We start from the raw sequence: 27,796 nt of genomic DNA on the forward strand, positions 1-27,796 counted from the left end.
AAATTAAAGTTAAATAATGGATATCATTTTGCTTTACTTCAAAATAGGATGTATTATAGTATGGCAATTTGACTATCCTTCAAAGCCATCCTTAAACACAATTTAATTTATGACGCATATATAACATGCCCATATATGCTAAAACCAGATCATTATAGAGCCTTATAATGTTTAATTTATAAAACTTATGAAAAATATTCAACAGGAAACCAACAACTTGGTAACTCCTCTCATAACATAGACTGTCAATACTGCCATGTTCAGCTGTCTAACTCAAGTCGATAATGCAAGAGAAATGGAAGTTTTATTTCCAGATGCAGCCGGCAGCATTCAACCGATAGTGAATATGTTGCTGCCATAAATTAAACGTTGAATAGTGACAATAAGAGCAATTCAAATGTAAGCTGCATGAATTAGCCAAGTGTTGCCAAAAACTTGCCCAATTTATTAACACAGCTGTATATCAAGTGCACAAATGATATATATGCCTTTAGATGCGGGCAGCTTCGTATTGGTATATTCTTCCTTGTGGCGCCAGCAGGAGAATTACTAGCCTTGCAGCAGCGGCAGTAGCAGCGATGTGAAAGCCTTTGTAAATGAGGTGAGTCAAACATTTCACGGACAAAGACATCACTGAAGTACAGAATTAATAAGAATCCTCCTCCAAAGGTGACAATGAAGTGGGTGGAATAAACTGATAGGTATTTAGGGTAACAGGTAAACAAGTTTATCACATTTCTAAGTCAAACTGAGACACGACCAACAAACTATTAATATTCAAAAGGACAATCTTAAGAGGATGTACATCAAATGGAAAGTTTCTCTCTGGGTTATTTTTTCCTTGGTTAAAGGCTTCTTTTCTTTAAGTCACTGCCACCCATTGTTTATACAACCTTTTCAAAATCTTAAGGAGTATATATCTGTTCACTCTTTGACATTTATAAAAAAAAAATAGTTGAAATTCCAGCATGCATTTATTGATATGTAGATATGATTTAGACAGCAGGGATGAATCACTTGCAAACAGCTGCGGATTGAAAATGTATGCCAGAAATATTTACTATAATTACAATCTCAGTACAGCTTTACTTCATAAGTAAACAAAGAAACATAGGTAAGCTTTGAAAAAATAAACAAGGTTGCCTTGTAGTTTGAAGCATGCAACTCAAATTTGCCCAGTTAAATGATATCTCAACCTCCATTGACCACATGACCTTTGACATTTTACATTATAACTAATGCAATGTAAACTTTCAGGTTCTTGTGTGCGTTTGGTGTTTAGGCCATTGTATCATTACGGTAAGTAATTGTTGTGGTCAAAAAGCTGTTTTTGTTTATTTGACCTCTGACTCTATGACACCATAAGTCAGGAGGAGTTGCTGACACACTATTTAATGTTCTTATGCAAAACCGCATACACACATATCATCTCACCCAAAACTGGAACACCAATCACCTATTCCACTTGGTAAATACTTCAGTATCAAAATTATGGAAAGGACCAAGAACCTAGGTTCCAATTCCGTACAAAAATCGCTGTAGGATATCCGGACAACAAAATGGAAGATGTTGGCACTTTGGATGGTAGAATGAGAAGGAAGGGCATCGACCAGAGGAGCCGGTCAAAGAGGGTGCACAGTGGTAATAGGTTACCAGTTCATTCTGAGCACGATAGAACAGGGTGCTCAGGTTGTGAAGAGACAGATAAGCGAGGAACGAAGTAAATACACATGTCATCTGACCCGAAAATGGAACACTACTCACCTATTCCTATATCATGATGGAGTACTGGTAAACTTTTGACACCTCACATTTCAATGGCAACCATTGCTTTATGGTAACCAATACAGCACTCTTACTTAGGTTGCAACAGCCAGCTGACGACTAAACCTCTTCTCCCATGTACATTACAAGTTGTCAGATGAGATGATAGCTAATTTAAAGAAGCTAAATCAGGAACAGTGAATGTATTCATTTTTCTAAATGAAATAACAAAACAACTTTTGAGTTCATAAAGACCTAAGAGAAATAATTTAGGGATACACAAACACAGCAATTATCATTAACTTAATTAGATCCTTAAGATAGAAATCGTTCTGATGAATGACTCCATCAAACAGATAAGCAATTAAATGTGCTCCCTTTTGGAGATATCCTAATATAAATGTCATATCTGGGAGTTGTCATTATGTAAATCTGTAAAGTCATAATGTCCCTTAAGATCTGAAACCTTTAAATTGGCCTTGGTTTTATATTCATATTTTCAAGGTAAATATGTTAGCAGTACTCACATTCTAACCAAATGCCAAAAAACAAATTAGGTCATTTGAGAATTTCAATCTTTTAGATTCAGGATTTGCAAAAACCCATCTTTACTACAGAATATATAACACTGCAAGAAGTAAAGAAAAACCATCAAAATCTGACGCACATGAGGTTTGATGATGTCATTTTCCGACTTGCTCAATTCTTCGGCCATGTATGATACCTCTCAAGTTAGATGGAACAAGATATTTCTTAGCCGTTTGTGAAAGTTAACCAATCGCATAGCCTGCAGACCAATGACGATGATTAAATTTGTGTCTCCTTTAAATTTTCACAATTATATTTTTGCAGTGAGGGACTTTACAGTTCTGAGTATTGACATCAATTATATGACAAAAGATACACTCCTCACACTTTTACATAATGAACTGACGTAACTTGTTATAATGTTCAATTGAACTTGTCCTTCAGCATCGGAGAGAAGTTTGCAGTTTACTGTTGTTTCAGTTCTTTTCACTTAGTGTACCATCTTATAAAAAGGCCTGAGAGGAGTCACAACAAAAGCAAACACATTAACTGGAAGTATATTAAAGAACTGTGCAAATGTACACACACACACACAAGCATAAAAGTCCTATATAGCAAAACATTCAATTGTCATGGACACAATTTCTTTTTCTTCTTAATTCTCTCCGCACCAGTAGTCGCATAAGGCCATCATGGACACATTTTATGAACAAACGATGTTGTGCACTTGCTAGCAGTAATGTGTGGAGTTTGAAACAACAAATTCCACTATTGTGAATTTAAGTGAGAACCATTTACAAGAAATATCACTTCTGATATTGAAACTAATTAGAAAACTTTCCAGAAAACAAAACAGGTGGAGGTTAGTACTAAAATTTCATATATTTTGAACATACGATCACTGTCCCAAAACATTCAGAAAAAGAATGAATGTACATACACAAATGACAGTAATAGGACGAGATGACATTGTAAGGAATATATGTCTTGAATGTTTCATGTATTTTCTTTGTAAAGATTACAAATAATGATCAATCAGGATGGATATTATGCAGATGACAAGGAAAGGGAAACAAACATTCCATAAATCCACTTTATCCTGTTTCAACACTTGGCATAGAGAATGTCTAGCAACTGTGCAAATGTGCAAAAATGCAACCATTTGAAGATTTGCAATATCTCCTGAGAGATACCCTCATTTTCGTTTCTTTTTTTTTTCAAATGATGAATCAACATTTCAGACTCAAAATACTCCATTTATGAATGACAACTTGGGAATATTCCATGAACAAAGTTTGGTAGGTTCCGTCTTGTGAATTTAAGCCAGCTATTTAAGACTGCGCACACAAATAACCATGGGTATGTTCTTGTTATGATGAATGAGAGGACGTCCTTAATTCTTCGAATTCACAAGACATATACGCTACTTTCCCATCATGTCCTCAGGCTCCATTGTCTTAAAGTCTCCTCAATTGTTTACAAGTCTTAATTACTTCAAATGGGTTCTACTCTTTTATAGGAGATTGATTTAAACTACTTTAATTGCTTCAGGGAAATGTCTCATGGTTGTAAGCCATGCTATCCAGATGGTAGCAATAAATTTCTCATTTACTGTGAACAGCATAAATATCCCCAGATATTTTTTATGTCCACATGTATGTAGTTAAAAAACCACTGGCAAATGAAGTCACCCCTCTTGTTAGTGTATCTGATAAACAAAGTGTTGCTTCAAGCTTGGAAATATTTATCACTTGATACAACTAACAAGAATTTGACTATCAAAGTGACAGGTCCCTATAGATTATTATTAGATGTTCAGAGATGCTAGATCATTATTAATTGATAGTCCTCACATCATTTGTAGGTTGATGAGATAGCTAGAGAAACTTCAGTTGTTTTCCTTTTCGTTCTTGTCGGACTACCCACAATGCTTTTCTACTTTGCACAATGTTTTCTTCGTAATGTTTTGCCTCACTAGAAGCCGGTCCCTTTAGATTATTTTCCTAAGTATCTTCAGACATGACTCAAGACGTCAGGTGTGGAATATACCGTTTCGCGCACATGAGCTCATCATCGAGTTACAAGAGAAAAGGACCCAGCGGAGCAAGGACGGAATAAATTGTGATATTATCCTTTTAACAGATGTATCAATTTACTTCATCCTGGAACAGGAGTACCAAATCTAATTTATCTACCAATTTCTCACTTGTCCTCTGGACTTTGTTAAGTTCATCATTCTTTCACTATATTATTTTCATTCACTTTACTCAAGGTCACTGTTCATCCTTAGGATACTGTCACCATTTCCTTTGGCTTGTCTTTCTGAGATGCAGTACGAGTGGCATTTGCATTTTATGCTACCTTACCACCTGGAAAATTATTTTGTGACCAGTGAAAATACGTTTCCTCTTTTTTTCACCACCCCCCCGTTTTTGATTGTCTATCACGGAATTGGATATTGTATTGACTTCTCATAATATCATATTTACAGAATGAAACAAAACTGTGGGTCTACAGTACTGTTCAGCTAAATCATCAATGATGTCATTTATCTACTTATATTACCGTTTAATTATGGCAGTAACCCTCATATCATAACCTTTTTCCAATCCATATGTCAACATGGCCAATTGTTAACCAACACTGCCACTGAACCAATCTCATTCGGGTTTCATTACTTATAAAAATTACTTCCACTGCCAACATTATCCACTAAATGTTTACTACATGCCGCAATAATTTATGAATATTTTAGATACATTAGAAAAACCTCTCGAAACAAATAATTATGAAGGTTTTATTTAGTATTGATCACAATAATGTGAAGGGCTCAGTTTTCTATGTACTCAGTCACAGAGTTGCTTATATATATTTACTTCAGTATCTGCTTTTTCTTATCCACATATGGATATTTTGTCAAAATATACAGTATATAATTTATATAATAAACTATAGCCATACAAACACAACACATTCACTATATAGGCAGGTATTAATGCATGGACTGTGGAATCCCCAATATCATCATATTTCTTTAAAAGGTTTACAACAAAAACCAGAAAAGGAAAAGGTTTAGTGGTTACGATGCCCAAACATATTCAACTTGTGGACACCAAAATGAAGAGGGATTATCTATTGATTAATGAGGCAACATGTAAAGGAGAGAACCAGGAATCAGTTATCATGTTGACAAGGTCTATTTTAGTGACATCATATAAAAACAGGTACATGCATGAATATTAATGATGTCAAATTTTATGATCTCATAAGCATGTATCTATACACTTACATTGTATCATCCAAGTATGGATATAAAGCTAATTAGACATATAATTTCAGACACATCTCATTATGTTCACTGATTAGTATTCATGATATTCACACAAAATACAACACGGTTGATTGCATGAAAGTAGTGTGACAAACCTAATATGCCAAGGATGAAAATCATGGAACATTTGGTTCTTTTGCAAAGAAAGTGTACTAACTACATAGTTACATTACCATACCAGGTATGAACTACATCAGATGTACAGTTGCAGAGATTTTAAGACTATCTGGTAAGTCCCGCCCACTTATTAATATTCACAAGATGGGAACCAAGAACAACTGGGGCACATAGCACATCCTAGGGCATCTCCCTACCAAGTATGACATTGATTTAAACTGTGTTTGTTGAGATATCATGTTTTCGAGCTGGTTTCAACGATTTCCCATTTAACTCCACCCACTCATGAATATTAATAAGGTAAAAACTGTTGTTGCAAAGAGCAGGTACTTACTATGTGGTTACATCTACACATGGTAGGGCATCTACCTACCAAGTATGACACTGACTGAACTAGTGATTATTTAGATATCATGTTTACAAGCTAACTATCACATACGCATACCATACACACACACACATACCCACACAGATTGCAACTTAGTTTACTGAGGCTTGGGCATCGTAACTAAATATGCTCTGAACTACGATTACCGGTATCAAAATTTTAATAGTTAACCATAACGAAGCATTTCCACTACTGTACCAGCACATTTGCAAAATTCTAGCTCTTACAGTGAAATATCTAGTCTACCAAATTACTTTGACCAAAGCATATATTTTTCAGCATACATATTATAAGCTAAATTGCCAGATTAGCTTAATTGTTTCAAACAGTGTATTATGTATAGGTTCATCATAATGCCCTTGACAAATCTGTGTGTTCATTATTTGCTTGTTATTCTTGGTTGTATGTTAACCTTAAAGTGATTGTATTCATGTATGTTGTAACCAATAACGTGCGAAACACAACAATAGCTAAGTGACGGGATATATAATTGCAAGCAAGGTTCATAGCTCTAAAGATGACCTTTAACCAAGATCATGGGATAGTACATGATAGTTCAATTGACCTACCATGTATCACTGTTATTACATAGTTATTATACACCCTCAATGCGAGGAGACTGGTGTTGAGAGGGGAACATATTGGTTGGTTTTAGTGCCCAGGCTCTATCTCTTGTGCCTCAATTTTCTTAAGAAAGTATCACTATTGTAAATGGTATTCCAACTGGCAATGATTAAAGAGTTTTTAAGTAGTAATTGCAGTCAAAATGATTGTGTAGCAAATAGATCTCTTAGAAATGAGTAAATTTCCAAGTTAATGTGAATATTACATACATGGCTTAATAATCAATGCTTCTAGTACAAAGTTCCTTCCACACACAATATTCAGCCATAGAGCATTTGTGCTAAAACTTGTAGGCATGGTAGACCGGAGTGATTGGGTGTAGGGAGACAGGAATGCGAGGAAGGAAGTAAATCCTGCAGTACACGGTAGTAAATGCAGTAAATAAAGATATAAAAAAACATAAGATAAGGCAAATATGATCCAACCAACATTTTGGATCGATCTAAACCTGAAGCATTAAAACAAGACATTGTATCCAAGTTTTTAACTACTGATGAAAGTTTCAGAATCTAGTCTACAGCTTGCTAGGGAAGGAGAAGGCTGGAACCCCTTTTACAACAAACAATCAATATTACAGAAGCCATGATTTTCCTACAAACTTGGGAAGCAACCTATCTACCCTCCTCACAATCAAAACAATTTTCTTTGAGATATATCATTCCCTGCTACAGTTGTTTATTGACAATAACACAGTAGAGAGTCAGAAAAAGAAGAAAAAAACAGAGAAAAAAAGGAGAAAGTAATTCATTTCCGGACATTCAAGTAGCCAATGCATTCATCAGTTACAGAGTCTACATGTTTATCCAACCAATCCATGACCCCACGGTTTCTGCTGAGACCTTTAACACGGCCGAGCACATGCCATCAGAAACAGATCAAATTCTTTACTTTTCACAACAGATGATAAACCCTCAAAGTCAAACTCAATTACTTATAGCAAATTTGCATAACAAAACCAATCCTAGCAGACATTTAAGAAGACAAATAAAAGAAAGAAGAAAAAGGAGAGAAGTTGAGCTTTTTGCAGACAATTTCCCTCTTTATATTTATATTCAATTTCACAAGCATCATGGGGTATTGAACATTGAAACCAATCTTTCAAGTGCTAACCTATCCATGTATTCCCTGACCTAGATGCCACGCTCACAAGAAAGCACTAGTGCTTCTTCTTTAAACAGCGGATTCACTTCTAACTGAAAACATTTCACTTCCAAGGGAAAGAAGCGAACACAGGGAGTTGTCAGTGAACGTCTCGTCAAGGGAGATAAAAGAGCAAATATCGCACAGGCAGACAAAAACGACAAAAAATCACAGATAGAGAGAGATAGAGATATTTGAAGTACATATAGAGCAAACATTTGTTTGGGGGAAGGAAGATGATGGATGCACTCTCATTGAGAAGTTATACCAAACTAAAGCTATTTTAATGAGGAATCCATAGAGCTCTAGATACGGTGTTTGATGTGAAAGAAAGAAAGAAAAACATTCCAGAGCCACAAATATTTTAGAGAGGTTTGTCCTGGCATTTCTCAGATCAACTTCAGTGACAGATGTATTTGGGATTTTTACATTTTCTTCTTATGTCATGTCGAACAAATAAATCTGACATTGCTTTGAATGCTCTACCTATGATATAAACAAAGGAATGAGAAGAAATTTGTTAAAAGGCTAAATGTGTCAATATCCTGGTAAGGGCATCACGATCAGTGCTGTTTTATTTCATCTCCTTGTCATTCCCACATCCTCTTCTTTCCCTGTATTTTGGGGTTTTTTCCACTCTTTCTGGTAAGTATATACACTCTCCCTCACACCCCTCCCATTTGCCAAATTTTTTCTTTTGACTTTGAGTGCTAATATAAGAATGGTAGGATCTGTTAGGTAGCCCTCAAGAATTAAAATTCCATAGAAATGGTTATATCACCTCCTCATCTTTGTTCGTGAACTCGTGTGCTCCTGTTACTTTATTGATGACCTGTGCCACGCCCACCACGTCGCCGTCATGGTTGCAGATTGGCATACAGAGGATGCTGTGCGTAGTATAACCCGTCCTCTTATCCACTTGTGGGTTGAACCTTGGATCCTGTGAAAGAAAACAGACAAGTAAACGAAAACTCTAAATCACAAACTTTGCAAAGTGGTCTGACAAACAGGGCAATTAAGAGACAGTTACTCTGTTAAGTATGTGTGAAGTTTAATTGATGTGAACATCTTCTTTGCAAACAACAAGAGATGAATGGTCACTGGGCTAGATGCTTCATCTGTATCATACAATGAAGAGAGAACACACGTGTGACTCATAATAACAGTACAAATTAATGTGAAACTCAGTAACAACTATATTGACCATTTCTCAAATAGCACATTTGCTTTGGAAGAAGAAGATGTTTACCATCGACCTGGGTTCATGTCTAGGAGATACAGTAGGTAGAGAGGAACATTGACGTAAATAGTTTCCTATATAGGGTGGTTCATGTTGTCCTGCACGTGCAAGTACTTGTCCATGAGTGCCAGAGGCAGACGCTAAATGGCTAAATATCTCGTTCAGCATGTATTACAGGGAAATTTTGCCAACAATTTCAAGTGTAAAGACACTTGGCTGCTATGCTGCTCCTGAAAAATTCTAACGTTCATCCTTTTAATGCCTTTAGCTATGCATCTCTTGACCTTTTCATCCTGGTTAGAACGTACAGGTAACAACTGAAAATGCTAAACTGTGTACATACACATGCTTAAAATATAATTCATGGAAATTCAAGGCAACTTTCCAAAATGCCAACCAAACCAAACCCTTTGAAGTACAAATTTCCATTGATAGATTTTAAACCTTCTGTGGGCCAAGACTTTTGAATTTTAAGAAATTTGAGGCTGATTTTACATTCTGGCTGTTTTTTTAGCTACTCTTTTTGAGGAAGCTGTAGGACTCTCACACCTTGTTTTTTTTTGTGAGACATACAAGGTAATGACACATTAAAACACTAAATGAACTTTTAGCATACAAGCAGAATCAAAAGCGTGAAAAGAAATTAGTGCAATGGTAAAAATTGCAGTTAAAGCATAAAAATTACATAAATGGGGAAGCAATTTCGACAAAGTTCATGACCACTAGAGCCTTGACGAGATTATTTGACTGGATACCTAACAAACTTAATGAGGTATGACCGTAATTAACCAGTAAATCAACCAACTGTGCTCCTAAATTATTCTGATTTTAATTTTGGAGGCTTCATGCAACAATACCCACCCACTGTACCATTCAGGAAATTTCCTGACAAAAGTGTATATGGCTGCTGCTAAAAAGGTATTAAACCAATATGTTATTTTCCTGACACTTGGGAATTTTGTGAACCTTCTAATCACAGAACAGTTCAATTTAAAGGCCTCCAAGGATGAGAGCAGTTATATTGGAATCTCGGGATGGAGATCTCTCCATTCCACCCATAATAGGTTTGAATTTTTTTTTTAAACTATTTCATCAGCATCATCAATTTAATTCAAAACCAAAGGAGAGGGAAGAAATAATTGATGTGTATTCTTCTGTCTTGCTATCACCTGGTGGTCATTTGTTCTTTCTCGCTGCTAATATTATTGTGTTTTAAAGTAAAATTTGACAAAAATCGATTGTGATGTATATATTCCTGTAAACAATTGAAATGATCACATTTATGTATAAAGTTGTCATAGTCTGAGCATTCTTACTTTCAGCATTAATGTTACAAAATATATGTGATCAAGCTAGGGAACACCAGTATTCAGTTGATGTTCACATTGAATGTTTAAAGATCTCTGAATATAGTTCTGTATATTGTCCTTTTCCTAAAAGTGTTCAATAAAATGAACACCAATTTGGTACTGCATGATAAAAATAACGATGAGGATTCTTAAAGATATGCAAGACCATAGGTGACAAGTGTTTGCAAAAACTCATACAAGGCGGCACCAAGAGGGGCGAAGTTCTGTAGCACTATACTTCAGATCAACATGATCCCTTAGGCCAGAAAGAACTTAATGCCAAACATTTCACACACTTCAACCTTGGTCTCAATCCTGTCATGTTCTATGAAACATTCTAGTTCCAATTTTCTTTGAATATTTTTACTATAATATTGAAATTTATATTAAAAAAAAAAATTTAATTAAATTAAAAAGCATACTAATACCTGTACCTTTAATATAGGATCAACTCGAGTGAAAAAGATAATTGCTTTCAATGATCAGGAACATGTAGGTTTTCACAGAGTTATTATTTTAATCTGAATTATTTTTTACTGCAAGTTGCACATTATCATCATGGGAAGTGAAATATGAGGAGTTGTAATGAATAGACATCTATAAGAATTTAAATTTGTAACTTTAGTATGGAGAGGAGAATGAACAGAAACAACAAGCGTGTGTATCACTAAAATATGCTGCAATATACACACGTGTACCACACTGCACTATAGAATCCACGGGGGGGGGGGTTTCAATGTATTTACCAGAGCTAACTCAGGAATGCTCCTTTAAGGTTTCAGAGATGATGACATCAGCTCCTCAGTGCAGGCCTAAATGCTAATGTTAATCCATTGCTTTATTAATTTTAATAAACTCAAATAAAGCAAGTTCTTTCAAAAGAATAACACCCTTGAATGATGAAATTCAACTACGTTTGTCCTTGAAGTATTTGTAATGTGTTGTAAACATTCCGTTTGAGGCCATAAAATTCTCGTTTTCCTATTGAGCTTTGTAATGCATTTGAGAAACTGACCTAATGGTCTATATATTAGACTCAATCATCCAGTCACTTTAATTTTGATGAACTTCACTTCTTTTAATGGGTCAGTTCTCAAAAATTGCAAGTGTTTTAGAAACCCAACCTGGACTGATAGCTGTGTGTTTAAATGGTCTAAAATTATTTTTGTGCGTAAAGGTCATCTTTTAAAGTTTTCATATATGCATATAATTTACATTCTGTACTCTTGTGCTATTTATACTATTACCATGCATGCAGCAAATCCCACTTTTGGCAAGCATCACTTAAAAACTCAAACTAGAGAGATAAAGTGTCTTCTTCCATAACAGTTTTTCATGATCGTTGTATACTAAAATCTAATAGCATCACTATGCTCCAATACCAATATCCTCAACCCTTGCCATATACTGTTTTCTTTCAAAATGTTTGTGACAATTTTCCAGCATTTAATACATCTGACAGATCATGAGAAAGAATAAAAACCTTTAGTATATCACATGGGAACACTGGTCTGTCATGAAACTTTTCAAAGCAATATATCCACCAGGTGTCTCCTATCCCCAAATGTATTCTTGTCTGGAAATCCAATTTCTCAAGTTCAGTGTAGGGAAGCTCTCAAGCTGGTGGCTTATTTTCTGCATCTCTGATTCAGACGAAATGACTCTACCAGTCAGCAATAACAGCGTTCGGTTTGGCTGCGGCCATCATCTGACATGCTAATTTGCTTGTTATAACCATGCCCTTTGGCTATTCATAATATTCCAAACAGGATTCTTTTGGCTCAAGCTCCACTACCCAAGGCAAACAGTTTAATGATACACCTCAATATCTTTCGATTCCTTAGAGGAAAATAAAAAAATTAATTTGCCTCCAATCAAAATTTCATGAGCTGTATATAGAGGAGCCAGCGATGTAAAGGAATTTAAAAAAAAAAACAATTGAAACAATTGCCTTGAGACAAACAGTCCCAATCACCTGAACTTACAGCTGGTAACGGTGGGGTTGCTTTCAACTGAAGATGGTTCTCACTGGGGGCAATTCAGTAGTAGCATAGTTTACATATTTACCAAACATACCAAGTGTCACAATCAATCATTGGTAAAGACTTAGTTACGCTTAATACAAGAATAATAATGGTAGGAACTTTAATACCAGTCTTGTTGGCTGAAACAACAACTAATTGCTGCAATTAATTCGGCTTAAAAGACTCTACTAGAGTATTATTTCAGCTATAATAGGTGATGTAGGAGAATGGGGTTTTAATGCCACACTGATATCCAACAGAATCTACAGGAAAGAAACCAGTAAGAGTGAATGTTGTAAATCTTACAGATCTATGATACACAAAGATTTTTTTGCTTTTGTTTTTGTTTTCTTTCTTTTTTCAAGTGAAAAACATTAGACTTGAACAAACTCCGGTACCAGTCTTGTAACATAATGAACTTAAACAAAATTAATGACTTGATTATTTAAAGATTCCCTAAACAATCCTGACCAGACAGTTGTTCATGTAACTACTACCTGCTAGAAATGATGCGATGAAATGGCCTACATGATCTGAGCTACTCAATTAATATACACTTCACTATGCTACTCAAACGAGGCTTAATTAGATTTATGTACTACTAACTCATTTAAATACATTCACCATATATACTAATTCTTCAAGACAGTCAAAAACACTAATAGCCAATCTTAATTGAACTATTGCCATGAAATTATTATTTTGTAAGGAAATACAACTCAGCAACGAGTGAGCTGCTTTTCGCTCAGTGACTATAGAGGTAAAGTCAACAAACATATCTTAAGCACTTAAGTTGCTCTGAAAAACAATACCCAATGTGGTTTGTTTTTATTTGAATCAATGACATATATATTGTGATCTTAAAGACTCAAACTAGTTCAACACAAATAAGAATGACCTTAATGTGTGTTTCAGTTTCCTTGAAAAGGATTAAATCCAGAGTAGGATTACATCACCAGGAAGAAAATTTTTGTTTTAACTATACACAAACAAAGATACCTGACAACATCAAAATAACATTGTGAATAACATGTTTTCTTTTGTTTTTCATCAGTGATTCTCCTGCTTTATAGTGTAATGGTGTATGATGCCTAGCTATTATTGCCTAAGTACTCCCACTTTTTCCCAAATATTCCCACCACACCACCCATTCCACCCACTTCTCATGGCATTGTTACCAACAGTTCTCAAATGTTCTGTGAAATCGCAAAACCTTACTGGTTTGGATCTTTACGAATGACAAGCTTAACTGTCTCCCCAGTTCCAAACAAATTGAAGGTAGGAACAATTCCACACACAAAATGGACGTCTAAGCACTTAGTTTGTAAGAATTAGAAGGAAGGGCATTGACAGGAGGGGTCTGGTCATAAAGGGTGCACAGTGCTAAAAGGTTACCAGTTCGTTCAAAGTAAATTCAAAAGCTTCCACTGAGAATATAAACACAGTTAGCAGATTCAGATGGATGAAAATCCTAGTCAAAAAACGTGCTTTAGGACTTCTGAATGGTAGGTTTCGAAGGAAGAGGGTGATGCACTTAAAGTGTGAATGAGGGCACAGTGCAAAAAAAAGTTACCAGTTAGTAGGCATGGTAGATTTGGGTTCATACAGTATGTACAGTAGACAATCAAGAGAGGAATAAAGTAACTGAAGATTTCCCCATAGTGCTTCGGTTGTGAGGGAAAAGGTAAGATAGGGAGCAAAGTCAACACTCACATCTATTTCTAGCAAAACAAGTATGATATATGACATATTCTTGTTTACGTCATCAGGTTTTTCATCAATCAACTAAATGCATTAAATTATTCATGCTTCCTGAAGAAAAATCCACCCAAGTGTCTCATTCTGCATCAGTAATAATGTTAACAAGCACTCCATGATCATCTGTGAAAAAAAGCTATCCAAAAACATTCAAAATAACTACTGTGTACTTCTACATTATCACAGTGGGAAGGCTGACTTTTGAAAAAAACCTTCCAAAAAAAATTCCAATTGAAAAGACCTATTAAAGTAAAACTACACTCATGAAATAGACTGACTTGTCATTAATTATCCTATGCATGATTACCGGTGCCACTTTAAATCTTAGATAATAATAATAGTCTAGTGAAAATAACAAGTACTGCCCTATTGCTTTAAAGGGGACATATAAACTCATATTTGGCTTATGCTCACAGTGATCTTTGTGAAATACAACTCACCCTAACAGGTAAGAAAAACATTGTTGGTTTAGGAGACAAGAATGTTTAAAAGATGTGTCTCTCCTTTTGCAAATATTTGTGATATCATAGAGTCACTAGGATCTGAAACATTTCTCTATCTCTTTGCTTTCTTTGCACATTTTCAAGTTAGAATGTTCACAGTGCAGACACTGAGACCAATGCCATATATAGGTCTTGTAAACTAGCGTCACTAAGATCTGAAATCTTTTACTATCTCTTTGCACATTTTCAAGGTAGAATGTTAACAGTGTAGACACTGAGACCAGTAATAATAATAGTAAACAGTTTTTATATAGCGCAACTTACAATAAAGTCTCGCCGCGCTGTAAATGCCGCTGTAAATGCTGCTCTGTAAATGCCTGCCGCGCTGTAAATGCCGCACTATAAATGCCGCTGTAAATGGCGCGCTGTAAATGCCGCACTGTAAATGCCGTGCTGTAAATGCCATCATTTCGGCTTGTAAAGAAGGTCAATAATTTAAGTTACGCATTTGCCAAACACCCTTGTCCATTCCAGAAAATAAATATTGTAATTAATCAAGAAAAACATAAAAAGTTGAAGCACATGTGGCACAAGGATATATTTTATTTAGACTTGATCAAGTGTTCTGCCTTGTGTGTGAAGAAACATTCAATCTGTGATATCTCACAAATAGAATCAAGAATTTTCTTTGATGTTTTCGGGAAGATGTTCATTATGGTTTATCTTTATAACTTTAAGACTAATAATGACGGTTGTCTTTGTGCCTCCTTAACTGTTGGTTTATATACCACATGTGCATCTTTCTAATCGAGAGTGCCTCTTCCAAAAGTTTACATTGTGAAATTGTAGTTACCACTTTCAACTAACAAGAAAAGTAATATTTGACAAACTATATAACTGTTAAGACACCTTTCATTGCAACAAGCAATGGAACTGGCAGAAGATACAGACTGACACGTCCACCCTTGCATCTAGTTCAAGATTACAAAGCACTAGATTCTCTCAAGAAAGTAGTTTAATGAACATCCCATCGATTGGAATGCTTTTATGTACTTCTCTCTACATTATGCCTCTCGTGTAAGGTTAAAGTCGGCAGCACTGATGCTAGAATTGAGGAAGTTTAAAATGCAGTGTTTTCCCAGTTTGGAAGCAAGGCATACCAACATGAAGGTAAGTTATATATACCTTAAAAATATATTCTATCTAGTCATTGCACAAAGTTTGCAAGAAAAGTATGATTTAAGGTGTGTTTGGGGGACATGGTCATTGATGTAAAATGCCTTTCTTCAGTGCAAGCATTTGCTGCTTTTCATCACAATTGAATGACGATGCAGAGAGTCGGTATGTGGCTTCAGAGAGTGGTAGATTTGGAAGGAAGACAAAGTGGATTAATGGATCTGGGGATGTGGATCGAAACATGGCACAGTGCTGCTATACCATATCCTACTAATTATACGGTAAGGTAGAGGGAAGTGCAATTAAGCAGACATGGAGACTTGTATTAAAGAGAGGTTCACACAACCGCAACTTTAAGAATAGCTCTAGATAGCAAAACTAAGTGACATCATTACAATGATTTTGTTTCTAATGAAGTCTATCATTCTTAAAAACATGTTTACAGAACCATAACAACATAGATCTATTAAGATTATGTTTGAGTGTACTATTACATATGTACACATACACTTGTTATTAAATATTAGTTTCAACCAGACATTACTTCAGCCTTGCTGTGGGTCTATTTCAAAGCTACCTACAGCATGGACGACCCTCATATAAATTCTAAGTAGGTTTGAAATTTCTTTCCGGCACGGTGATCTTCTTTGTATATAGTTTTTCTAAAGATTTATCAAGCTATAGGATCTCTGCTTTATACGATTGGGGAAGTTTTGCTGTTTCCTTAACTAGGGTTTGTCTCACAGGTTCAGTATTTTTCTGTTGCAGCTAAGTTTGTTGCAGACTTGGTTTGTGGAAAGTCACACTAAAGAATGGGACATATCTTACGTCAGGGGTTCCCTAACTAGGGTGCAGGAACCCCCAGGGGGTGCGTGAGTCCATCCCAGGGGGTTCGCGAGACGTTTCTGAAAGTCAAAACTATAGAGTACTTATTGTTGAACTAAAATCTGATATCATATAATTTAGTAATGTACAAAAGTCGTACCTATCGACAAACTCTTTTCGCGTTCCATACGCATATGTTGCAATAGTAGTACCGTACAGTGCAAGTGATAAATAACTGAATTATGAAACAGACACAGGCTGTTATGCATATTATAGTATAATAATGACTCAGATCGTGTCTCGCAAAGTTGGGGGTTCGTGAACAACTCTAACATCCACAGGGGGTTCGTGGGGGCATAATGTTAGGGAAACCCTGTCTTATCATCAGCTTTTGATACAGTTAATCATTCCATTTTGTTGGAAAGACTGCAGTCAAAGTATCGATTAGGTGGTACTGTTCTATCCTGGTTCAATTCTTATATTACTGAGCGTTATCAACAGGTGAAAATTGAAGATGTTCTCTCGTCTCCTCGTCCATTAGTTACTGGTGTTCCACAGGGCTCTGTACTTGGACCTGTTCTTTTTTCTTTATATCTTGCGGAGTTGAGTGATATTATTCGGCACCATGGTGTTCATTTCCATCATTATGCGGATGATACTCAATTACTTCTTGCTTTCGATAAGGATGATGTGCCAAATGCTTTTCATAAAATGGAAACCTGTATAAGTGCTGTAAACACTTGGCTTACAACTAATCAGTTGAAACTAAACTGTGATAAAACAGAGTTTATTGTTTTTCGATCACGTTTCTCTGAAGTTACACCTAATTTTCCACCACTTACTGTTGGTAAAGACTCTATTAATATCTCCTCAACTGTTAGAAACCTTGGTGCATATTTTGACCAGACCATGTCACTTGAAAATCACGTTACTAATCTCTGTCGTTCTGCAAATTGGCAACTTAGGAAAATCAGTTTGATGAGGAATTACCTCGATAATAAGACTTGTGAGATACTGGTCCATGCGTTTGTGACATCAAAGCTTGATTTTCTTAATTCACTTTTATTTGGCCTTCCTGATTCGACCATCAAGAAACTCCAAAAGATCCAAAACACCGCTGCCCGTATTGTGAAAAGGAAAGGAAGAAAGTGTCGCACCACCCCACTTCTGAAGGAACTTCATTGGCTACCTATCAGCTACAGAATCCAGTATAAAATACTTCTTCTCACCTTCTGTGCTCATCATCTTGAACGGCCTGTGTACCTGTCACAACTTCTCAGGCCATATACTCCAACTCGCACACTTCGTTCCTCCAACAAACTGTTTTTAACTGTTCCAAAACCACGATTGAAGAACTATGGTTACAGAAGCTTCCAATACTCTGGGTCTTATCTCTGGAACAAGTTACCAGATCACATTCGAACATGCTATAAACTTTCTACTTTCAAAAGTCTACTTAAGACCCATTTTTTCACTTGTTCTTTTGTAAATTAATTTACTTTCTCTGTAAAGCGCTTTGAGCAGTAACTTTTGTTTACTGATTTGGCGCTATATAAGTCTCATTTATTATTATTATTATTATTAAGTGCTGATATGTCATAGCCCTACAATATATAACAATTTACATAGTGCCTGACGGAAGTCATCTATCTACATCAATTTGGGCTTTCACTGATACTTACAAATTTACTTTAAAGTCTGTTAGAAGGCTCTTTTAAGTAGCGCAAAGTTGACAATCATGTCCGATTCTCAGTCAAGGTCTGATTGGTCGTTTTGGTTTACACACTCTGATATATCTGTTAATTTTAATGAGACATGTAAACATCTTATCTTGTTTTATCACTGTTTTTCTCTTCTTTTTCTCTGGTGAAGAACTGATTTAATGTGCAACATACTAAACTAGGTACTTCAGCCACTTTGATTGATTAGACTCTTACCTCTTATTGAAATTGATGGTAATTATCTGTTGATGGTAAAAATTAATCATAATTAATATTTGTGCTTAAATTAATCTTTTATAGCAGCTTTTGTGTTGACCTTAACACATTTTCAATAACACTAATCAGTATTGACATCCCCATATTAACAATGAGGTTCAACAATTTGCCTAGCTGAGCCACATTTCATTGAAAATAATGTCATATAAACAAAGGTGTACAATTTTCCCTTCTTGTCAGCCTTGACATGAATTTTGTCTTTCTGAATGATTCTTCAACTGTTTATGACAAGTTTCTTGATATCAGAGAATAATTTATCAAATATCGCATTGCAAAATACTATGCAGAATGCTATGCAAAATGCAAAGATGTATTTCAGGTTTTTTTTTTTTTAATACACAAGAACCACACAATTTTACAAATGACAAGAATCTTCAAACCTGCTACTCAAATTTAGAACACTAAATAGTTCCCTGGGTATTACACAACTGTCATATTCAAGAGCAATTTCAAGGTAATTCTCTAATCAATAATTCACTGATAAGTCAACACCACCTCATCGGAAGATAATGCTCCGAAACTTTTGAATGCACTGTATATGCTTTTCAATACCAGGACAATGAAGGCAAGTTAAAATTGTACTGTTGTTTTAAGTCATGTGCTTAGACTTTGAATGCAATTCAGTAATTCTATCCCTACAGAAAGTAAGCTTATAATCATCATTTTTCAAAAACCAAGGACTACAGAGAGCTATAACATTGATATATCTGAATGGGTTAATCTCAGCTCCCACCTTGCTTCTACTGTAATCTTGAATATAAATCAAACAAAGAGGAAGATGACAAGATGCTTTCTGAAAGGACTGCTCCTGAAAGGGGCTGTGTTGGTATCGATTATAGGAAATTCGATGACACCAGATGTGCTTGACTTTACAATGCCTATGCTTTTAGTACTACATTGAACAAACTAGAGACTGTCCTAGTTACATACAGAATGAATGAATAATGAACTTGCATGGCAAATCTATATACAGTGGTTCCTAAGGCGCAACTGGGAGAAGCTCAACCACTATGCCCAACACCTTCCCTCAGCCCAGTGCCCCCCCCCCCAAAAAAAAATTGCAAAGTCTTAACCCAGGAAAGGATACTAAAACAGCAGTTTTCAACACTGACAGTTCACAATCATGTCAACCATTCTATTTTGTGATTCTTCACCACGAGCTTCGATGTAAACAAAAGTAACATCCACAACATTAGACAATTTGTATGCAGGCTTGTGAGCAACATAGTACATTACATATCTTTTTCTCTGCATATGAGAGCCATCATTTATGGGTAAAACCACAAATTGACTCGCTTGTTTTACCAGCAGATCTTGATTACTACCTGCAATGTGCAATCCCCTGTGTGAACACATAGTAGTTTGTTACGAAAACTGTCATTACAGATGTGTTTATGAAGTCATGAGAAAGTCAAGTTGATGTTCCAACCAAACATCCACGGTTCAACTACACTAGAGTGCACTTTTAAAGTAGACATACCTAGACTACAGTAGTGTACTTTACATTTAGACTAATAATCACAGTTGAACAATTGCTACGTTGTGGTTGAGGGGAAAATTGTCAATGCATATCTTTTCATAAGGGTTGAATGATCACAATTGAACTGGTATAAGATTAACAAATATCAAATTCTTAAAGGTTAACTTACAGAAATGGCACCGAAGTTTAAGCCTTTTACTAGAAGTTTTCACCATCTTTCCCCAAGTACTTTCCTGATGGTGCTATATCACACCATTTATTTACATAATTAAGTTGAGTATTATTGTACATTATTATACAATGAAATATCTCAATGAGAGGAAAATGCTTTGATTGTGGCAGTATTAAAGTCACCATTATTCCACATCCTAACATAGTGCTGGGCTTATTTAAGGATCGAACTAGCAACCACTTTAATAAGTACAGTGCATGACGCATACCTTAGTTGTGGAAACGTGACAAATATTTACCTTGTACTGAAAATGCAGCAAGAATACTGCTGGTATATCATGACCTTCAATCCATCCATTTCAAAATTTCATTAGATCTCTAATTTTGCATTTACCCAATTCCTGGAAGAAGCATTATGAAAGAGATGAGCATCAAAGATGGGAACTGCCTTCACCCTCTCCTGGTCTGGAAAAGTTGCACTTCAAACCGGTATTTGCATAAACAATGTGATATTTCATAGTTTAGAGGGATACCTTTGCCACCCACTCTCAACCTCTCCCCCCCCCCCCCCCATTCTTCCCCTAGTTTCTGTCACTATCTGTCCAAAGAGACAATCCAAAGACTGTGACATCCTTTGCAAACCATGCAGCATGTTTGGACTTCAAAGAGGCAGATCCACTAACAAGAGTAAGAAGGCAGTATTAACTGAACTACAAGGACTAGGTATAGAGAGGGAAGTGTAATAGTGAAGAGACCGGCTGAGAAGAAAAGAGTGAAGTAAATATCTGATGCTACCTTAACTAAAGAGAATTACTTGATGACAAGGTAAGACAACATTCTAAAACTTTTCTGACTGTTTGACACTAAATTACAAATTTCCCTTTCAGTTTTTAATACCCTTTATGATCATATATAAAGTGACTCTGAATAGTAGCTACACTTCCATTCATGTTTGTAAGTATTTTAATTTGTATGAAGATCATTTCTATATATCCTGCATAGATCACCTATGTAGTACCCAATTGAATGTCGGCTCAAATCAGTCATTTAGGTAATTATAGACTTTTTCTATTTATGTATGAAAATTGGCTTTTTCTAATAACATGTATGAAAATTGGCTTTTTCTATTTATGTATGAAAATTAACTGAGTATGACCTGTTTAATTATATTTCATATCTATGTAAAGTACAAGTAGCTAGGCTAAAGTGCATGGTACTATACATCAGAGCTATGTATGAGTGCGTAAACACATGTACTGAAATACAAAATACTTGATATATTTGTATAATTTACCAAATTTTCAGAATCAAATCATTGTCCCTTTAAGAGGAAATTCAGGAGAATGTTGTATTTTCATCAATTTTAATATTATTACAATCAAAACTGTCACAAAATGACAATTTCACCACAAAATTTGCTTCTGATTAGCATGAAATCCAATGATGCAATTACCATAGTCTTCAACTTCATGTTATAAAATTCACACAAAATTCAAACATGTGTGGACTATGAAAGCTGGGTTACTACAGCCAGACGTTATGTGACAATCAAAGTACACCCTCATCACATTTAACCTTTCCTGATTCCAAACTTGTCCTTTTTTCCTTGGAATCTCAGTTGTGTTCACCTAACCATTTGGAACTAGACTCCGCAATGTCTCTTGCGATTTATCATGCTCCATAAACCTAAAATCATTGATTATCAGGGATCCATAATTTATAAAGAAGACACACAACTTAACTGTCACAAACAACCCAAATTAAAAACACTTCCAATTGGAAAGATTCTGGTCACAAATGAAACAAATTAAATTTCCCTTTTATTTTTTGTTCTCTCTTCTCTTTTTCCAAGTGAGAACAACATTTTATGCCTCCTTGGATGAATGTGTGCCAATCTGCTATCAGCTTCTTTCATTTCAATTTGAAGGGACTATAACTCTTCCAATCCGAAATGGCTTGTCATGTTTCAGCAGGCAGAGCGATGGAAATTTAACAGGGTACCTAACATCTGGGAAACCATGCATGCAACCAGGATTTGCAAGATTTCATACAAGACCCTATATATTATCAACCAGGAGCCTACTTAATTTAAAATGATCATACATCATTCCAATGGGAACGTTCCCTATCTGGCATATCACATGTAACATAAAGCAAAAGTCTTATCTTCACTGTCAATATTCTGCAAAATAATGAAAGGACAGTACCTTAATGTCGTACGCTGCACAAAGAAAAGGGATATTTATGGTGCTGTACAATTGGTACCCTTTAGACAATGTGAGTTTGACGTACACCAACAGAAGTCCAGATGGAGATCAGATATGAACATGCAAGAGCTATGTCCATGTTTTGAAGAAAAAGAAGCAAGCCTTGTTAGTTTGGGTGGTAGAAGGAGAAAAAGGATGGTTGACCTGAAGTGACTTGCCGTTAAGGGTGGACAGGGTTGAAAGGTTAATACCAGATCACTCTAGAGATTGTTCAGCTAGAGTACTGAGGTTATGAGGAGACATGGAATATAAGAAGTGAAATAAATAACACCATTTGATTGTTGTATTAGAACAAAAAATATGGATCTTGCTTAATTCCTTTAATCAATGCAGAATATCTGCATGGATTCCCAGGTAGTTTGCATATGCCAATTACAGACAAAATTCCAAAACTGGTTTGGATATTTACAGAGTGACGAGCTTACCTGTCTCTGTCTCTATATGCACTAATATCCTATTTACCTAAACTACACAACAAAAACAAGTTAATTAATTTTCAACTGTAAGCTGCAAAGTTACAGAATAGCACACGTTATATAAATGGAGATCATCTATAAATAGGTCAAATTATTCATATCTTTGTATTCTCAAAATTGATGGTAAAGAAAATGCACAAATACCATCATAAATGCAACAATCTGACCAGTACAATTGCAGGTATTCATTCTACACATCACGTATGAAGCCACTTGTACCAGCTACTATACACTTAACTGGAATTGGTCAGAGCTCCTACATAGTGCGGAAGCTTAAATACTAAAAACTTTAATATACAAGGCCAGTTGGATACAGCTCTATTTAAACAATATTGAAGCCGAGAGTACATTTAATGATCAAATGCTTGACAAGTTGGATGAATTCTGAAAATTTCTTGTTTTTGTTGAATAATAGTTTCAAGTTTATGATAACAGGCTGCATCCTGCCAACAGTTGCTACATTTTACATTATTCAAAGGAAAGACGTCTATTCCTAATGAAAGATAATACTATATCCTGAAGACTTTATTTCAGCCTTTTAAAATGATTCAAGAGATTTACATTAAACCGGCCATGCCAAAGCAAATAGCAACGTCACTGACAAACTGAAAGCATCTAGCTGTCTTTGACAAAACATTCCTCATCCAGCAAATTTATATACAGTATGTGAACACAATATGATACAAATTGTTGCATTAATATTACTACTGATTCTTGAAGGCCGCTTCATACGCTAATTTACATTATTATTATTATTAACCAGCAATTAGAACGCTGTTCACACCCCAAAGAGTGTACTATAGTGTGTACAACTTAGCCCTAGTCATTGGTCACTTCTCACACAGGGTACCAACTGTCCACCATGAACTATGATCTTTGGCATGAATTTCAGAGGTATCCAAATGAAAGGATAAAACATTACATTAACTTTCTAGGACAGGAATTGTTCTGCAGTGGACCAACTCTCCTGTCACTCACTACCTAGGGAGGAGCAGGTGAAATGAGTGAGACTGTAGATGGCTCAGTATAGATTGAGGGCATGTATCCATGTGTCCATTATGTGTGAATGAATAATACGTGGGCTTTGTTAGAATGACAACAGATTACAACACACCATGAAATGCAGTTTCAATACTAGAAGTACACAGGTACCCCACCCCCCCCCACCCCCCTCCAATCACTTACAACAACAACAAAATAATAATAAAGTAATTATTAGCTCACTGGCTGGCACGTTAACCTACTTATAAGTAAATATGCCTCGGAATATACCATTTCACATCCAAACTTTAATTATTTCCATGGAAAAGGTTATCAGGACATTCTAGGCATGGTAAAACATGGCGCTAAGGTTGTGAGGAGACAGGTAAGCGAGGAGCGAAGTAAATACCCCAATCCCCCCACCCCCCCCATCCCTTCTAACATGGGGTTCAGGTTCAATGAGGGCAACACCCACATCTATGTTAAATCCTAGATTAGGCCTTGGTAAATGTAAAGACATTTTGTTTTAATGTTTTGCAATATTGAAACTTCTGTGTGAATGCTTTTGAGCGTACACCACAGTTTTATACCATAACACGTATGAACCTTGATTCTATCCCATACTTCTTCCGCCCTTAGTGGAAAAATGCAAACTCAACTTTATCAGCAGCAGCTTATAAAAGATTTGAGACCCATCACCACTTTCAGGACAGTTTATACTGGAAGCCTGTTTTCCTCTTGATTTGAACCCTTCAGCTGCCATTAAAACATCAACAGCAGATGCAAATACAGGAAATTGGGCAAGGTGTATAGTCCAATTACTGTTAAATTCTACTGGTATCGCTCAAAGATAAATTGGCAAGTAGTGATTGACATGCTGACAGAGACGAAGACAACGCAAACTTCTCATGTCAAACCCGAAATAGATTTTGATGTGTCTCGGGAGCATCACCGAGTTCGATATCATCTTATTAAAAGAAGGATGTGATCAAGGGGGGGAATGGAGACAAGAAGGGAGCAAAAACAATCAATGATATTGGATTTCCATGTTCTTCATCCTCTAAAAAAGGCTTAGGTAAGAAAGTAGAATGTTTCAAATAGATTGAACTTCATCTTGAAACATTAGCTTTTGGGCACCACGGAGGTCACGCCAAAGTCCTAAATTGGATTGAAGATCCTCTCAAGATGATAAGGTTTTTTAGTCTTGAAGAGGCATCCTTTTAAAGTTGTCTCGTCAGCTTGAGGTGTCATATGATATCAGATGGTGTCAGGCCATCTGTGCAGTCACTTTCCCTGCCACAAATTTGAGAAATATCTTTCAATACTCCTCCGCTTGCATAAAAATCAAAGCATGAGATTATCTACCTTGTCTTCTCTCTCATTCTCATGTGCCACAAAAACTCCATCTGCCTCCAAGGTCTAGAATTGAAGCACTTACTAAAATTGTTTGAAACCCCAAAAAAAAGAAGAAGCTTAATATGATACTGGGAAAACTTTTGAAAGAAACTTTCAAAAGATGTACTACACATTTTGAAAAGTAAAGTTTGTGCTCTAAGATCCAAGATTTCCACAATGCCTTCTTGATAAACAAAAGAGAAAGTAAACTCACTTCAGATTCATAAAATATTAAGAGGTAAAACTGTTACATGAATTTTTGGAAGGAGATAAAAGAAGCAAGAAATGTTGATTCTTAAACTAGCGAATTAAACTGGGGGAGGGAGGGGGAGGGAGGGGGAGGGAGGGGGAGGGAGGGGAGGGAGGGAGGGGAGGGAGGGAGGGGGAGGGAGGGGGAGAGACAGAGAGAGGGATGGAAGGCACAACATAATCTAAAGCTACAAGAAAACCAACAGAATGTTGTATTTTTATATGTGGTAACTAGTATAACGACCTACTATTGTACTCTGCAACCTTTATTTCAATATTTCTGGCTTGATTTTTTTACTCATCAAAGTACTATTAAGGGCTATGGTGCAATCAGTCAAAGGATGAAAAATCATTGACTATACTTGCATGAGTGCATTGATCGTCAGAAAGAATAAAATGTTCACTTATCAGTACACAACTGATGTGTGTGCCAACTCTTCCAGTGGTTACGTGCCACATGTATTAGAAAAGCTGACTTCCTGAAAGCAGCTTTTAGACATTGATTTTGGCAACAGTATTTGGGGACTAAAATGTTTATATCAATACAGTTTATCAGTTTCATTACATTCAATCAATATTCCATGCAAACTTTCTCCACATTCAGTTAAGCTGTACATTATAAGGCAGATTTCTAATCACAAGCCAGACACATGAAAACACTTTTTCCAAGTAACTGTTCTGGAGACCACTATTTTCAAATTTAGACCTCAAATGACCTTTGACCAAACATAGCCAAATGCACTCTACACCCATAAGTGTGTTTACAAGGTTTTAATGACTTGATAATGTTTGACCTCAGATGATACTTGCACTGTGATTAATGTCCAAATGTAAATTATGAATTATTTAGAATTAGAACTTTTTAAAAAATTGCATTTAGATGTCTAGTGACCTCTGCTGATGTTTGACCCTCACCAAACATAATATGTACCTTGCACTCATTTTGCCAAGTAACATTCTTGAGATCTAGTCAGGCTTACACCTATGTTGACTGGCACTTTCTAATTTTCAATATTTTTACTCCTACTGGCCTCTGACCCCATCCATAATAATAAGGATCTTGTATTCATTATGGACGTGTCACATGCCAAGTATCACATTTGTCAACATTCACATGCATCATGAGATGTGTTTGCAAAAAACAACACACACATATATATATATACATCAACATCAAAATATACACACTCAGAAACTTGACTGTACAAATTACTTCATACATGTCTACGCCAAGTGACGGGTCACCAAATGGGATGCTTGCTGTAGACATGAGACAGGTATAGACGGGTGGAATAAATTAACCGCTTTTATCCCAAGCAGGTGACCTCTTTTTCATAATTTCAAAATATGACAATCCCATACCACTTCTGCACATTTTTGAACACTTTGTTTTTACCTATTTTTTATAAAAAATAAAAATATGGAAGAGTAAATTCCTGATAAAGTTTTATCTATTTTTAAGTTCTTGCTAATATTCTTCTTACATTTGTGTTCTAGATAAGGCCTCTAAATTCTTATCGATCAAAATGCCATGAATGACTACAGTAAACTGTACCAGAAAAGAATCTCTTGCAAAGATACATATCGTGCACATTTGTCTCCCTTTTTAATATAATTCAGTATTTTAACTTCCATTGTGAAATGAAAATGACATTATGCCATTTGCCCTATGGGTCCAAAATTACTAAAATGACTCAGGGCAAATAACTTCACAGACCTCAAAACAGCCATTTCCATTTTTAAACATCTTGGTGCATGAAGATAAACAGAAAGGGTTATAGTTTGAGCAACTACCTAGAAGAAATGTCACACTCAGGCAGGCACAAACTATTTTAGCATTGATCCAAAATAGATGAATCTAATATTAGTTCCTTCTATTAAGGTATGGCACAAAATGTTCAGAAAATGCTGTAAGTCCTCCAGATTCAAGTCAATAAAAAGGTGAAATGAATAAGTGAACATTTCTACAAGCAACTGAAATGTTGATAACTGAAATTCCTTTCTCCTGCATATTAAAATGTAGATCTAAGAGAGTGGCAAAAATGGATTGCAAATGGACTGCTTATCTACTGC

At 35.8% G+C, this 27,796-nt stretch overlaps 1 protein-coding gene across 13 annotated transcripts in view; it reads right to left on the reverse strand.

The window, feature by feature from the left end:
- LOC139968050 (cGMP-specific 3',5'-cyclic phosphodiesterase-like) overlaps window positions 1-27,796 on the reverse strand; it is a 184,420-nt gene that overhangs the window by 124,134 nt on the left and 32,490 nt on the right. For all 13 annotated transcript variants that reach the window (XR_011793215.1, XR_011793212.1, XR_011793213.1 and 10 more), the window contains exon 3: window positions 8,674-8,832. Coding sequence is in view for 9 of the 13 variants with exons in the window: in XM_071972364.1 (XP_071828465.1) it covers window positions 8,674-8,832 (159 nt within the window). In the remaining 4 variants the exon portion in view is untranslated. The remainder of the gene's footprint in view (window positions 1-8,673; window positions 8,833-27,796) is intronic.

Source organism: Apostichopus japonicus, chromosome 5 (assembly GCF_037975245.1).
Source record: "Apostichopus japonicus isolate 1M-3 chromosome 5, ASM3797524v1, whole genome shotgun sequence".
Classification (NCBI taxonomy): Eukaryota; Metazoa; Echinodermata; class Holothuroidea; order Aspidochirotida; family Stichopodidae; genus Apostichopus; species Apostichopus japonicus.